The sequence below is a fragment of the Pygocentrus nattereri genome, chromosome 10 (assembly GCF_015220715.1).
Source record: "Pygocentrus nattereri isolate fPygNat1 chromosome 10, fPygNat1.pri, whole genome shotgun sequence".
Taxonomy (NCBI): Eukaryota; Metazoa; Chordata; class Actinopteri; order Characiformes; family Serrasalmidae; genus Pygocentrus; species Pygocentrus nattereri.
Window position 1 is genome coordinate 12,321,801 of NC_051220.1, and position 15,610 is coordinate 12,337,410.

General features: G+C 42.3%; 1 protein-coding gene across 1 annotated transcript in view; it reads right to left on the reverse strand.

Annotated features, from left to right (window-relative positions):
- pacrg (PARK2 co-regulated) overlaps window positions 1–14,484 on the reverse strand; it is a 136,791-nt gene extending 122,307 nt beyond the window's left edge. The window contains exon 1 of the mRNA XM_037542228.1: window positions 14,286–14,484. Coding sequence (XP_037398125.1) covers window positions 14,286–14,384 — 99 coding nt within the window. The 5' untranslated portion in view covers window positions 14,385–14,484. The remainder of the gene's footprint in view (window positions 1–14,285) is intronic.
- Between the last annotated feature and the right edge of the window lie 1,126 nt (window positions 14,485–15,610).

Consider the following 15,610-nt stretch of genomic DNA (forward strand, 5'->3'; position numbering starts at 1 on the left):
CCTGAAGAACCAGATTAGCTGACAGGTAATGGAAGCTTGTAGGCCAAGAACTAGCATGGTGCTAACTACAGGCTTAAAATGGCTAGAGCAATATTGGGCCTCATTCACCAGCCGTTCTTAGGGAGAAATTTCTTCCCACTTACGCAGCTTTAATAGAGACTGACATTCACCAGTGTTTTCTTATTTGGGATTTGTTCTTATTTCACGTCATGAACCTTACACAGACCTTTTCTTAGGACCTTTCTCAAGAACACATTTCAGAACAAACTTAGGGAGATACTGGAGAAAGAGGTCCAACAAGAGAACTCATAGAGAGGAGAAATAACACTCTATAATGTCTTCTGGGTTTCTCAAACACTAGGGGGCAGTCCTAAACAAGTCTAAAATGAATGGGTTAATATGGAGCATTTGAGTAAAATCATAGGTCATAAACTCTAAACTATTTAAGCTTTTAAACCTGAGTTATAGGAGTTAAAAACGGCACCTCATGTACATTCATGACATCATTGAGCATGAACGTGAGCTGCTCCACAGGCCAACCAGTCAGCACTCAGTAGCAGTAATCTTAACCAATCAGCACTTAGTAGCAGTGATGCTAACCAATCAGTACTCACTATCAGTAATGTTAACCAATCAGCAATCAGTAGCAGTAATGTTAACCAATCAGCACTCAGTTGCAGTAATACTAACCAATCAGCACTCAGTAGCAGCAATGTTAACCAATCAACACTCAGTAGCAGTAATGCTAACCAATCAACACTCAGTAGCAGCAATGCTAACCAGTCAGTGCTCAGTAGAAGTAATGCCAACCAATCAGCACTCAGTAGCAGTAATGTTAACCAATCAGCACTGAAAGGCAGTAATGCTAACCAATCAGCACTCACTATCAGTAATGTTAACCAATCAGCAATCAGTAGCAGTAATGTTAACCAATCAGCACTCAGTAGCAGTAATACTAACCAATCAGCACTCAGTAGCAGTAATGTTAACCAATCAACACTCAGTAACAGTAATGCTAACCAATCAGCACTGAAAGGCAGTAATGCTAACCAATCAGCACTCAGTAGCAGTAATGTTAACCAATCAGCACTCAGTAACAGTAATACTAACCAATCAGCGCTCAGTAGCAGTAATGCTAACCAATCAACACTCAGTAGCAGTAATACTAACCAATCAGTACTCAGTAGCAGTAATGCTAACCAATCAACACTCAGTAGCAGTAATACTAGCATTGTACTGCCCAAAACCCATTTCCTGTAGAAAAACAGAAACATACAGCTCCATTCACTCCCATTCACTGAGGACTTGCTCGTGGGGGCCCTCTGCTGTTTCGCAGTCATGAGTTTTGCTTGTGCTTTTGAAAATTACTTTTTGTAAAAAAGTACCTTTTGAAAATTGTTAACTACATTAGCCTTGTAGCTCCAGCGCTAAAAATAAAAAAGCAAAGTAAACTCATCTTGGCTACATTTAGCGAATGGGAGAAACGCACAACTTTGATTTTTGGCCAAACTATCGCTTTAAGACGTGCGTCCCTGTAGGTAATTAAGTAAGCTGATTTGGGGCAGCGTATTAGCAGATGGTGTTCTAATCCCAGATAACTCCAAAAGCAGCAGAGATAATTCTAATAACATGAGGAGCAGAAGTTCTTGTGCTGCACTAACGCTGGTTACTGTAATTTGCATATTAGCCTCTAAGCTTTAGCGCCGTTGTGCCGGCCGCCTGAGAGAAACGACCGGGCTGAATTTGGCTGGAGAAAAAAAAACGGAGGAGACTGGGAGATAAATTGGAGGCTAATTTATAGAGCAGAAGGAGAATGGCGGAGCAGAACGGCGATAAAGAGCGGCGAAGGCCTTTTACAATAACAATGAGCAATAGCAGCAACTCTACAGGCACTGTAGCTCCATTAGAGCTTCCAGCCGCCTAACGCGCCGACTAAGTGGCCAGAATAAATGGAGTTTGGGTGAAAATGGTGAACTTTCGCTTTTAAAGCTTCCTAATGGACTTTCTGACGGAGCTCGCAAGCTGGGCGGTGGAACGGTGTAGCACAGACAATGCAAACACGACCGCGAGCGCTAGTAATTCATGTTCTGTGAGCAGAGGCTTTCACACTGAAACCGTTCCAGCAGTAATGCTGTCCTTCTGCTGAAAGGTCACTCACAGTCATGCTAATCACATAAAAGCCTGCTTTATGGCCCTCACCGTCTATTCATCATTAAACGCTGTCTGTGAGCAAGGTGCCTGTGAAGTGCCACCGTGAGGAAAAACGCAGCGCTCTGACATTCTGGAGAGAAGGGCAGGGGCCGCACTACTGAAACACCTCTGAAATCTGATCTGCTTAGTCGCCACGAGGACTTCAGTACTGGCTGCATTTATAACAGTCACTATTACAGAATAACAGTTCATAATCTTTCCATTAGTAGACTTCTTTTCTTTTTGTCTTAAGTTAAGATCTGACAGATCAGCATCTTATACCAGTTAGGAAATGTTAACATACTCTACTATGAAGTCGACAATCAGCTGTCATGTCTGTTACCTAGCAACCAGCCATAAACACATAGCTGAAACGTATAGGCGTTATCAAAATAATGCTAAAAATACTGTCAAGTGTGATAAACTGTATGCAGTGAATACTGTGAGAGCGCCCCCTGCTGTTTATCAGAGCGTAACCGCTCTCCAGTTTCAGTCTCCATTTCCCAAACGCTTTAGCCGAGCACGCTCACGTTATTCCTTCTAATAAACAGACACACGTTCAGCTCGGTCTCCTCATTATTCACCACTATCACTGTAATATTTCATCATCAATATTAACACACAAAGGTAGTAAGAGGGACGGTGGAGATCGAGTCTGCAGCATCTGAGATTTTTAAAAACGTAAAGTTAAAAAAGAAAAACATCTCACAGTGAAAGCAGCATTTTACAGTATAAATAGATGTAGCCCATTTTGCTGGTGGTGAAATTTGCCGCCTGACACAGCTGCCTAAAAATGTTATGACCTAACTCTGTTAACTGAAAACAACTCGTGCTAGCTAGCTCTACTAACTGAAGACAGCTAACATTCGCTAACTCTGCTAAATGAAAACAACTAACATCAACTATCTCTGCCAAATAAAAATTCTAATTCTGATAACTGAAAACAGCTAATGTTAGTTAAATCTGCTACCTGGCAATAGCTAACCCTAGCTAACTCTGCAGAGAAAAGCTAAACCGAGCTAACTCTGCAAAGAAAAGCTAACTCTGCAGAGAAAAGCTAACCTGAGCTAACTCTGCAGGGAAAAGCTAACCTGAGCTAACTCTGCAGGGAAAAGCTAACCCGAGCTAACTCTGCAGGGAAAAGCCATCTGAGCTAACTCTGCAGGGAAAAGCTAACCCGAGCCAACTTTGCAGGGAAAAGCCAACCTGAGCTAACTCTGCAGAGGAAAGCTAACCTGAACTAACTCTGCAGAGGAAAGCTAACCTGAGCTAACTCTGCAGGGAAAAGATAACCTGAACTAACTCTGCAGGGAAAAGCTATCTGAGCTAACTCTGCAGGGAAAAGCTAACCCGAGCTAACTCTGCAGGGAAAAGCTAACCTGAGCTAACTCTGCAGGGAAAAGCTAACCTGAGCTAACTCTGCAGGGAAACGCTAAACGGAGCTAACTCTGCAGGGAAAAGCTAACCTGAGCTAACTCTGCAGAGGAAAGCTAACCCTGTCTAACTCTGCAGAGGAAAGCTAACCCTGTTTAACTCTGCAGAGGAAAGCTAACCCTGTCTAACAGAACAACAAATCATCATTTAATCAAAATGGCTGCGCAGGCGAGTTAAGAAGGGGTTTCTATCTCTGCTGCTGTGCTGCCTAAAGCTGAGAGCATGCAGGGAAAAATATACAGATATTAATATTTCCACTCACAGATTGTGCAGTCAAGGATTTCCAGAGAGAGAGAGAGAGAGAGAGAGAGAGAGAGAGAGAGAGTGTGTGTGTGTGTGTGTGTGTGTGTGTGTGCGGTTGATCAATCGAGCTGGTGTTAGGATGCAGGTGTGCAGGCTGAAGGTGCTTCGCATGACTCAATCTCCATCAGACACGACAAACCTAATTACAGCAAGACAGAGCAGGACAGAGTGCTAATGAGGAGAGCAGAGCAGAGCAGAGGCTTGATACTCCTCTACTCTTCTCTTCTTTCTCCCTCCTTTCTCTTCCTCTGATTTTTTACTTATTCTCCTCTTCTCTTCTCCTCTTCACTTTTCTTCCTCTCTTTCCTCCCTCTTCCTCTCATGTTCTCTTCCCTATTCTCTTCTTTTTACTTCTCTTCCAGCTCCAGCTGTTCTTTTCTCTTCACAGTGAGGTAATGACCTCCACTCACAGTATGAAATGATCTTCACCCTCACTGTGTGTGTGGAAGGCCACCTTTACTGTGTAGACAGTCTGAGAGCTTCATGTCTCTCAATCCTAAAGCAGAGTAAACACTGAGTGATCTTAGCCCATTTTTAAGCCTGGCTTGGTCATCACTGGCTAAGCTTCAGGATCCGACTGGATTTTAGCTTCATCTGTCATCAGACAATGAAATGGAACGATTAATTAACCGCCTAAAGGAGCAGCGACTGAGAAGGTGGACAATCAGATGGATTCTTGGTGCGTTATGATGATATATGATAATGTCACTGGGAGATCACAAGTTCGATCCCAGGTGATGCCACAGCCATCCATGTTCAATAGATCATTTCCTCGCTCTCTCTTTCTGAGTGGGCAGGGTGGTCCTCCCTCTACCTGCATCACTCAGTGTGATGCCAGCCAATGCAGCGGTCTGTTAGCTGACGTAACAGAAATGAAGTTATGGAACATCTACAGTTTGCAGACCACGTCTAAAACCCATCCCAGTTTAATGCCCTTTAAATTCACATGTCTACCTTCCATTTCCCGTGATTAAATTCTCAGCTTTTCTAGCTCCAAGCAGGACCACCCAGAGTCTAAGCCTAAGTTCTCAGAGTTCTTTACACTGCATCAAGCAGTGTCCCCTCATACTACCACCACATGCTGAAGACACAGTCCGAAATCGCAGAATAGCAGCTGGAATCCTCCTCTCAGCGTGTTGAGCTGAACAATAACACTGCGTTAGTAGCACTATGAAAGATGCGGATGAACCTTGTGCTGCTCTTTACAATTTCAGGTTTACTTAGGGTTTACTTGTGTATATTTTTGGGTTCAGGGTTTGTTTATAATCTGACTGGGGTCTACATTGTTTTTTATGTGTGACTGGGGCTTAGGGTATGTTTATGGTCTGAGTGAGGTTTATGGTTTGTTTACAGTCTGATTGTTGTTTAGAGTTTGTTTAGGGTCTGATTAGGGTTTAGGGTTGTTTACAGTCTAATTAGGGTTTGTGTAAAACATGAACAGGGTTTAGGGCTTGTTTAGAGTCTGATTGGAGTTTAGGGTTTGTTTAGGGTCAGATTGAGGTTCAGGGCTTATTTATGTTCTGACTGGGGCTTAGGGTTTGTTTATGCTGTGATTTTGGTTTGGGCTTTGTTCATGGTCTGACTGGGGTCTAGCTTTTTTTTTATTTGTGATTGGGGTTTAGAGTTTGTTTAAGGTCTGACTGGAGTTTAGGATTTGTTTATGGTCTTATTTAGGGTGGGTCATAGGCTGATGGGTTTTAGGGTGCATGTAGGGTCTGACTGGACTTTTAGGGCTTGTTTGAAGTCTGATTGGGGTTTAGGGTTTATTTATGTTATGAAGGGGGTTTAGAATTTTTTAAGGGTCTAAATGGGGTTTGTGTGAAGACTAATCAGGGTTTTAAGGTATGTTTATAATTTCATTAGGGTTTGTTTATCCGTTGATTGGGTTTTAGGATGTGTTTAGGGTGTGATTGAAGTTTAAGGGTTTGTTTGAAGTCTGCTTGGGGTTTAGGGTTTGTTTACAGTCTGACTTATGGTCTGTTTATAGGCTGATTGGGTTTTAGGGTGCATTGAGGGTCTGATTGGAATTTTAGGGCTTGTTTGGAGTCTGATTTGGGGTTTAGGGTTTGTTTATGTTCTGAATGGGGTTTAGAATTTGTTGGGGTTCTGATTGGGGTTTGGGGTTTGAAGTCTGATCGGGTTTTAGGGTTTGTTCAGGGTCTGATTTGAGGTTTGGGGTTTGTTATTGGTTTCATTGTGTTTTAGGAGGTTGAGGGTCTTACTTGGGTTTAGGGTTCTATGCTTTACTTTGTATGTTTCACCAAATGAGTTTCATCAAGTATACTTCTCAAGGTCACTTCACTCTGAGCGGCATCTGTGTCAGCCTGCTTCCAGCTTAAACCTTACACTAATCTTCACATCCGCAGGCTCAGAGAGGAGCTGCGAGACTAGAATGAGGTGCAACTCTAAACTCTCCACTCTTTCAGCTTCGGGGCTGTTTCTGCAGTGGATTTGAGCGAGCTGAGCTCTACTGTGCTGAGCGAATGCTCGACTAGCTGAGTGACAGGAGTCCCGCTGCCGCTGAAGAAAGCAAACACACTTCCCCTGCACTGTTCACCAATTTACAAAGTAAAGAAAGAAGTGGAAAAAATAACAAGCAAAAGAAAAGTCTGGAGTCAGTTTTGCCTGAGCCTTCGTGCTATCTGAGCAGGGTGAAGTCAAGCTGCTGCTAATGAAAGGCGCACGGCTGCCGCTGGAACGCAGCTTTGAGAATAATTGGCAGAAAGCTGATGAGATAGAGGGAGGGAGAGAAAGATGGAGTTGAGAGAGAGAGAGAGGGGGGGGGGGGGGTTCCTTTTTCAAATGAAACCACACGCTAACATACACACACGCATATAAAACAGCCTGGTTTCCACCACTGTCACACACTTTATTGTCTAACGAGCTCGGCTTCCCTCCTCCTCACGTCTTTAAGCACAGAGGCAGTTGTGCAGGATCTAAAATCTCCCCTGAGCCCAAAGCAATGAGACTGCCATCACAGGAAAGCTTTGTTTATTATAGATGAATCAGCCTCCGACTCTTTTCACCATCAGATACACACATACACACACACACACACACACACACACACACACACACACACACACATATATACACACACACACACACGAAAGATGAGCAACAGACCCATAAATGATCAATGCAGCTCAGCCTGGAAGATGTGTGATGTTCTTTCACTCCAGATTAGCTTTTACAGCGAGGTTACGTCAACAGCGCATTCAGCTAAATTTAGATAACAGCCTGATGAGTGAAAGAGAGAGTGTGTGAGATCATCAGCTTCTGGATTCAAACCTCAGAATGATAACGGAAAAGGAGAGGAAAGAAGAGAAGAGAAGAAAAGAAAAGGAAGAAAATAGGAGAAGAAAAGGAGAAAAGAAGAAAATTTAAAAGGGAAGAGAGGAGAAGTTTAGAGAAAAAGAGTAGAGAAGAGAAGAGATAAAATGAGAAGAGAAGGGAAAAAATCAGAAGTGAAAAAATGAGAAGAGAAGGGAAAAAATCAGAAGAGAAAAAATGAGAAGAGAAGAGAAAAATGAGAAGAGAGGAGAAGAGAAGAGAAAAAATTAGAAGAGAAGAGAAGAGGAAAAAAGGAGAAGAGAAAAAAATTTAAAAGGGAAGAGAGGAGAAGTTTAGAGAAAAAGAGTAGAGAAGAGAAGAGATAAAATGAGAAGAGAAGGGAATAGAAGAGAAAAAATGAGAAGAGAAGGGAAAAAATCAGAAGAGAAAAAATGAGAAGAGAAGGGAAAAAATCAGAAGAGAAAAAATGAGAAGAGAAGAGAAAAATGAGAAGAGAGGAGAAGAGAAGAGAAAAAATTAGAAGAGAAGAGAAGAGGAAAAAAGGAGAAGAGAAAAAATTAGAAGAGAAGAGAAAAAAGGAGAAGAGAAGAGAAAAAGGAGGAAAAAATTGAAGAGAAGAGAAGAAAAGAAGAGAAGAGAAAATGAGAAGAGAAGAAAATAGAAAAAAGGAGAAGAGAAGAGAAAAAGGAGGAAAAAATTGAAGAGAAGAGAAGAAAATAAGAAGAGAAGAGAAAATGAGAAGAGAAGAAAATAGAAAAAAGGAGAAAAGAAAATAAGAGAAAAAGGAGAAGAAAAAAAGAAAGGGAAAATGAGTAGAGAAAATGAGAAGAGAAGAAAATGAAAAGAGAAGAGAAAATGGGAAGAAGAGAAAATGAGAAGAGAAGAAAATGAGAAGAGAAAATGAGAAGAGAAGAAAATGAGAAGAGAAGAGAAAGTTCCAGTATCTTCTCTGTGCTGTCCTGTTAAGTGAGTGGTCAAGTGCAGGCCTCTCTGCTGATGCTGAGTGACTCAGGGCTGATTCAGGTCAGCTGAGGCACACAGTATGGAGGCAGAGGCGTGAGTTAATGAGGATAATTAATGAGCTCTAATTAGTCTTGCAGACGTTAAAGCGCCTCATCAGGGATGTGACTGCGGGCCAGTTCCTCAGACACGCCGTCCAGCCGTTGTTAGCATTAACAAACAGACCAGCAACTGTTTACTCACATTCAGCTGCTCTTCATAATAAACATTGTTAAACATTTACGCTCACTAAGTATCACTGCGCTTCAGCTGCCCTGAGGTTTATGGTGGCTGCAGACACTTGTTTCACTCTAATATAACACGACGGTGAGAGTCCAGTAACCGCATTTTAGGGTCTAGTATTGACAACTGGCACATGGTACAGCAGGATGAGGAAATGGGGGCTGAGGGGGCTGTAGAAATAAAATGTAGCTGAATGCTCTGTTGACCTAACTTCACTGTAAAAGCTAATCTGGAGTAAAAGAACATCACACATCTTCCAGGCTGAGCTGCATTGATCATTTATGGGTTTGTTGCTCATCTTTCGTGTGTGTGTGTGTGTGTGTGTGTGTGTGGAGCTGGAGCCTATCCCAGTGGTCATCGAGCAGAAGGCAGGTTACACCCAGTCCGTTGCAGGGCAAACACACAGACATAAACATTCACACACACACTCACAACTAGGAGCAACTTAGCATGTCTCTCTGGCCTGACTGCATGTCTTTGGATTGTGGGAGGAAACCCACACAGACATGGGGAGAACATGCAAGGTTCCCCAGGTTGCCAGCCCGGGAATTGAACCCAGGCCCTTCTTGCTGTGAGGCTGTTGGACAACATATCCAATGTCGAAACTGAGAAATTTGATTGTTTTTTTTTAACTATTTTGAATTTGATGCCAACAACATGTTCCAAAAAAGTTGGGATGGGACAACAAACGGGGGTGGGAACGTTGTGTAATGCAAAAAAAAAATTATCGACCCTGACGGAGAAGCGGCTTAGAAAATGGATGGATGGATGGATAATTGGCAACAGGCCAGTAACATGAAGGGTATAAAAATCAACAGAGAGTCTTTCAGAAGTAAAGATGCAGTGGTTCACCATTCCGTGAAAGACTCCTCGATCAAATACAAGAATTCAAGAATAACGTTTCTCACCATAAAATAGCAAAAACTTTTGCTTTTCATCATCTACAGTACATAATAACATTAAAAGATTCAGAGAATTTGGAGAAATCTCACAAGAGATAAGGCCAGAAACCAGTATTTGCTGGCCATCATTTTTGGGCCTTTAGATGGCACTGCATTAAAAATGGACATGATTCTGTACAGAAAATCACTGCATGGGTCCAGAAACACTTCTGAAAACTACTGTCTATGAACACAGTCACTGCAACCACAAATGCAACTTTAAACTCTTAAATGCAAAGAAGAAAGTTTATATAAACAGGACCCCGAAATGCTGCTACTTTCTCTGGGCCTGAGCCCATTTAAAATGGACTGAGGTGAAGCGGAAAAGTTTCCTGTTGTCCAACGAATCAACCTTTGAAATGCTTTTTGGAAATCATGGACAATGTGTCCTCAAGGCTAAAGACCACTCCGCTCATTATCTGTGCACAGTTCACAAGCCAGTATTCATGATGGTATAGGGGTGCATTAGTGCACATGGCATGGATGACATGCACATCTGTGAAGGCACCACTGATGCTGAAGAATATATACATATTTTGGCAACATATGCTGCCATCCAGACAACGTCTTCTTCAGGGAAAGCCTTTTTATTTCAGCAATACAATGCCACACCACATTCTGCATGTACTACAACAGAATTGCTCTGTAATAAAGGTGTCAAGTTGCTAAACTGGCCTGCCTTCAGTCTAGATCAGTCACAACTGATAACATATGGTGCATTATTAAATGAAAAATATGACAAAGGAGACCCCGAATTGTTGAGCAGCTGAAATCCTGTCTCAAGTAATCATTTTTTAAAACTACAGCAGTTGGTCTTTTTTGGAAATGGGGTTGTAGTTTCATTTAGGTTTCAAGTAACTAAAGTTACATTAAAGTGTCATGCAAAGCCAGCCTAAGAAAGCAGCAGTGGGTCCATGCAAAACTGTGAAAAATGGAATACAAATAGCAAAAAAATGATGCTTCTAGTTAGAGGTGGGTGATGTGGCAAAAACCCATCACAATACTTGACATACTGCACATAAGCAGGACTGATTATGCTGTCTTTGTAAAAAAATAAATGTAAAAAAATACATGCACTCAGTGTTCTTTAGCAGAAAATTATATTGCAGTGTAATTTATTACAATACCAAAAACATTGTTATACCGCCAACCTCTACCTTTAGCTGAAAAAGGCTGTTATGCTATGATACAAAAAAGGCAATGTATAAGGTTTTGTTCACACTGCCAGAGCAAATCAGATTTTTTCACACCCAGATTGCATCCAGGTTGACTGTGATAGTCTAAACAGCAGAAACACATGAAGTCAGATTTCAAATCAGAATCAAATCTCCAGTCAGTTTTTTACAGATGCGTCTAAGTCTGGACTCACAATACGACAAACAACGAAGACTTCAAATCCAAAGTAATGCAGCACTGTGATTCAAGATTTTTTAAAAATATGCCTATTTTGAATTCAGCGCCAAAAACACATTCCAAAAAAGTTGGGACGGGGGCATGTTGACCGCTGTACTGCATCACCTCTACTTTTTAAGAACACGCTGTAAGAATTTGGGAACTGAGGAGACCGACCACTGCAGTTTTAAAAGCGAAATGATTTCACTTTTGGGAACTGGCGGTTGGCATCAATTTCAAAATGGTCACATATTTTTCAAAAAACAATAACATTTCTCAGTTTTAACATTTGTTGCCTTTGTACTATGTTTAATTAAATACAGGCTTTAAATGATTTGCACATCATTGCATTTTCTTTTTATTTAAATTTTGCACAGCGTCCCAACTTTTTTGTGAATGGGGTTGTATTACCGTCCTATAAAATCAACAGATTTTTCAGCAATGCAAGTGTTTTCCTTTCCTTTTACTTGTTATTCCTGTCTTTTCTGCTTTCAATCAATGGCATAAATAAAGAGCTGAGTAAAGATATTTCATTCATGATATGGTACAAAAAATAAAATTTGACACTTCAGTGTTCGGGCCTAGAATTTTAAGAGTTTTGCTCATTTTGCTTCATCTCTAAAGTATGTGCAGTAATGCAGTGTAAAGTGCTGCACTGCCATTGGAGTGAATGACCTTCTCAGTGCAGCAGTGGAGCTGAATGAAGGGTCCAGTCAGAGTGACCTGTTTATCTCCAGCTCCATCCATTACAGCTTTCCTCTCAATACAGCAATTTGTCTCCATCCTCACCCTCACTCTCTCACCCTCATCTTTTCATTCACTGTGGAGTTTATGACTGCACATTCAACACTTTCACAGAGCAGCTTTCTGACCTAAAAACCGCCCAGAGTGGATCAATGGAAACGTTGCGTTAAACTGATGCCCTCGTACAGCTATTACAGTCGACTAATACGTCTTCATCATCGAGCAGATCATCAGCACATGCACCGCTGTCTGGAGGTCAGACTGTCTGTCTGACCAGCAGGCCTGTAAAGTTTGAGGACACTGGGCTGTTTCACTGTTAAAGAGAAATTCCTTCTCATCTTCACATTTATATGCATAATTAAAGTTTCAGAATCGTTCAGAGTGGTTCGATATGAAACGCTCTGTTCTAGAGAAACTTAGAGTCAGAATTGTTCACAGTGGTGGTGACAGGAACCAGACGTCCGCCTCTAAAAGCTCCCTCACAGAAAGTTATTACATTAAATTACATGGTTATGAATTCATTGCCTGATGCCTGAGACACTGTTTTATGATCCAAAACTTACATTTTTTAACTCTCTTGGTGGAGGAATACTTGCAGGGTGTTGTGAGGCAAATAATCATGAATAATCATCATAAACTGAATTATGCAGAAATTTTGTGAAGTTGGTGGACCCCCCATTTTAGTAAGATGGTCAGCTTCTTGTACCTTTTGTTTAACTGTTGTTAAAAGCTCATATTGAATCTCTTTTGGTTCGAAGGTGCTTTAAGCACCTCAAGGGTTTGAGTGCTGAAATCACAAGAAGGGGATGAAGTGGGCGTTTTTGGTTTTTGGATAAAGAGGCTTTTGGTTGTACTGGGAGTTTCGGTTGTACTGGGAGGAGTTTTGGTTGTACTGGGAGGAGATTCGATTGTACTGGGAGGGGAGTTTTGTTTGTGCTGGTATGGGTTTCAGTTATACTCGGAGGGGTTTTAGTTGTACTGGGAGGAGATTCGATTGTACTGGGAGGAGATTTGTTTGTGCTGGTATGGGTTTCAGTTATACTCGGAGGGGTTTTAGTTGTACTGGGAGTTTCAAATGTACTGGGAGGAGTTTTGATTGTGCTAGGAGGTGTTTTGATTAATACTGGGAGGGGTTTTGGATATATTGGGAGGAGTTTCATTTGTAGTCTGAGGAGTTTTGGTTGCACTGAGGTGTTTTGTGTATACTAGGAGTTGTGGTTGTACTGGGAGTAGTTTTGGTTGTACTGGGAGGAGTTTTGGTTACACTGGGTGGAGTTTTGGTTATATTGGGAGGGGTTTTGCTATACTGGGAGGGTTTTTTTTGTACTGGGAGGAGTTTTGGTTATATTGGGAGGGGTTTGGCTATACTGGGAGGGGATTTGGTTGTACTGTGAGGAGTTTGGGTTGTACTGGGAGGAGTTTGGGTTGTACTGGGAGGAGTTTTGGTTGTACTGCGAGGGGTTTTGGTTATATTGGGAGGGGTTTGGCTATACTGGGAGGGGTTTTTGGTTATATTGGGAGGGGTCTGGGCTATACTAGAAGGGGTTTTGGTTATACTGGGAGGGGTTTTGGTTGTACTGGGAGGGGTTTTGGTTATATTGGGAGGGGTTTTGGCTATACTGGGAGGGGGTTTGGTTATATTGGGAGGGGTTTTGGCTATACTGGGAGGGGGTTTGGTTATATTGGGAGGGGTTTTGGCTATACTGTGAGGAGTTTGGGTTGTACTGGAAGGGATTTTGTTTGCTGAATGTGTCTTGGAGAGACGGATGTGTTTTACGCTACTGTAACGTGGTTGAAATGCGTCTCAGTTCACCTCCTGAAGTGGTTTGAGTGATCAGATTTGTGTTTTAAATGTGTTAAAAGTGACCAGGTGTAAACAGAGTCCAAGAAAACCTGATTGATTGAATCAAAAACATTTTAAAAAGCTAGCTGTCCCCAAACGTTTAACAGGCAGTGTAGAGTGAAAGTCCTGAAATGTTTCGAAATCATTATCAGCACAGCTGGTTTCAATTTCTTTTACAGAGAAAGAAAAAACCTCCTCTCCTCATCACCCACACTCACACACAGTTCCACAAATGACAGCACTCACGGCACTTAAAAGCCTGCCTGCTCACAACAAAGGCGTTTATTTCTCTTTGAGACTGACTCTTCCTCTCCTGCCTTTCTGCTGCATATTTATAATTCCATTACAGAGCTGCGCGTCTCTGCACTTCATACGGAAGAATAACGCGTCCTCAGATGTCTCTCGCCTTCCCGAGCTCACTGTCTCACTGCTGAACGAGACAATAAGAGAGAAATCACCTCCGAACACTCATCTGTACAGGTCACCCACCTGCACACTAGACCTGGACGACATCCGAAAATAAACAGCGTCATACTGTCTAGTGATAAAACCATGATTATCGATTATATCGCCCCCCTCCCCAAATACACGTGGTCCACAGCAGCTTGCTTTCTAGTCTATTTTAGCTCAAGTCGAGAGGCTTTTATTGTCTTTTATTGTTTTATTGTCATTCCATCTATGTAAAAGTACACCGTGGAGTGAAATTACGTTCCTCCAGGAATGAGATGCAGATAATAAATAGGATAAATTAAACAGACATTAGACACAGTAAAGAGGCAGGACAGTGCAGCACCGACACAACACACATATCTGAACATGAGGTAGTAAGAAAGTTAACCTTAGAGAAAGTTACGCACAGTCAGAGCGGTTAGCCGTTAGCCGTTAGCCCCACAGTAACTTACTATTGAGTTCTTCATGGTTGATTTGACAGTGAATCCCTCCGTCTTCAACGGCTCTGCTCTGATCAGCACAGCGCTCCTTAGGTTTGTGCACAGCGACATATCTCCCCTCTTTTTGTCTGTCTATCCGTTTCTCGGTTGTCTCTGTCTGTGAGAGGCCAGTTTATTAGCTAGCTCCTCTACTCTCCGCTTGTTTGCGTTGCTAAGGACGCGGCCGTTGCTGGGCTCGCCGTTGCCATGGAGACGAGGCGCAGCCGCAGTCCGCTGTGGTGCTAATGCTGCTTTTTAAAAATATGTAGAAAATATAATGATTTTTTGCCGAATAAATCGAATTAACCCAGCGTGATGTTGATAATATAACTGAAAATGATAAAGTTGGCACATATTTTTGGATTTAAATCATCAGATGCAACATTTTAATTCACTTTTGTGGCGTTTGTGAGGGCTTTGGTTAGCATTTGAGTTGTTCACAACGTGGCTAAACTGGCACAAATGCTTTATAATAATTGTTATTAGTAATAATGTGCTCTGTCCCTGTACATCTATCCATCCATCCATCCATCCATTTTCTAAGCCACTTCTCCGTCAGGGTCGTGGTGGGGTGCTGGAGCCTATCCCAGCAGTCTTTGGGCAAAAGGCAGGATACACGCTGGACAGGTCGCCAGTCCATCGCAGGGCAGACAGAAAGACACTCACACATACCTAGGGGCAATTCAGCATGTCCAATTGGCCTGACTGCATGTCTTTGGACTGTGGGAGGAAACCGGAGAACCCAGAGGAAGCCCACACAGACACGGGGAGAACATGCAAACTCCACGCAGAGAGGACCCTGGTCACCCGGCCGGGGAATGGAACCCAGGCCCTCCTTGCTGTGAGGCAACAGCGCTACCCACCACGCCACCGTGCCACCCCCTGTACATTTAACCCAAATAAACTGACCTAAAGTACATAATGAGACTAATGAAGCAGCCTGAGATTTTAATAAATCCTTTTCAAGGGTGAATTCTTTGCTGTTTATTTTTTCTTCTTTTAATAATAATCAGCTTATTGCTCTTTTTGGTTTGTTCTCCCAGCATTGTGTACTTCGCTTAATCAGCGATGGCTTAGCTGGCAGCACTCTGTCTGCTAAGTCTGGTGGGAATAGCACGGCACTTAATCACTCCAGTTTAACAGTATGGCAGTTTTAATCTCCCCTCACCTCCTCTCTCGCTCTCTCCCTCACTCGCTCTGGCTGGAGGCCACCACTATCAATCTTCAGAGCTCAGGCAATTCCTCTAAAAGCCCCTATTTGTGTTTGTTGTTTATGGCTCCGGAGAGGCCATAGCTGG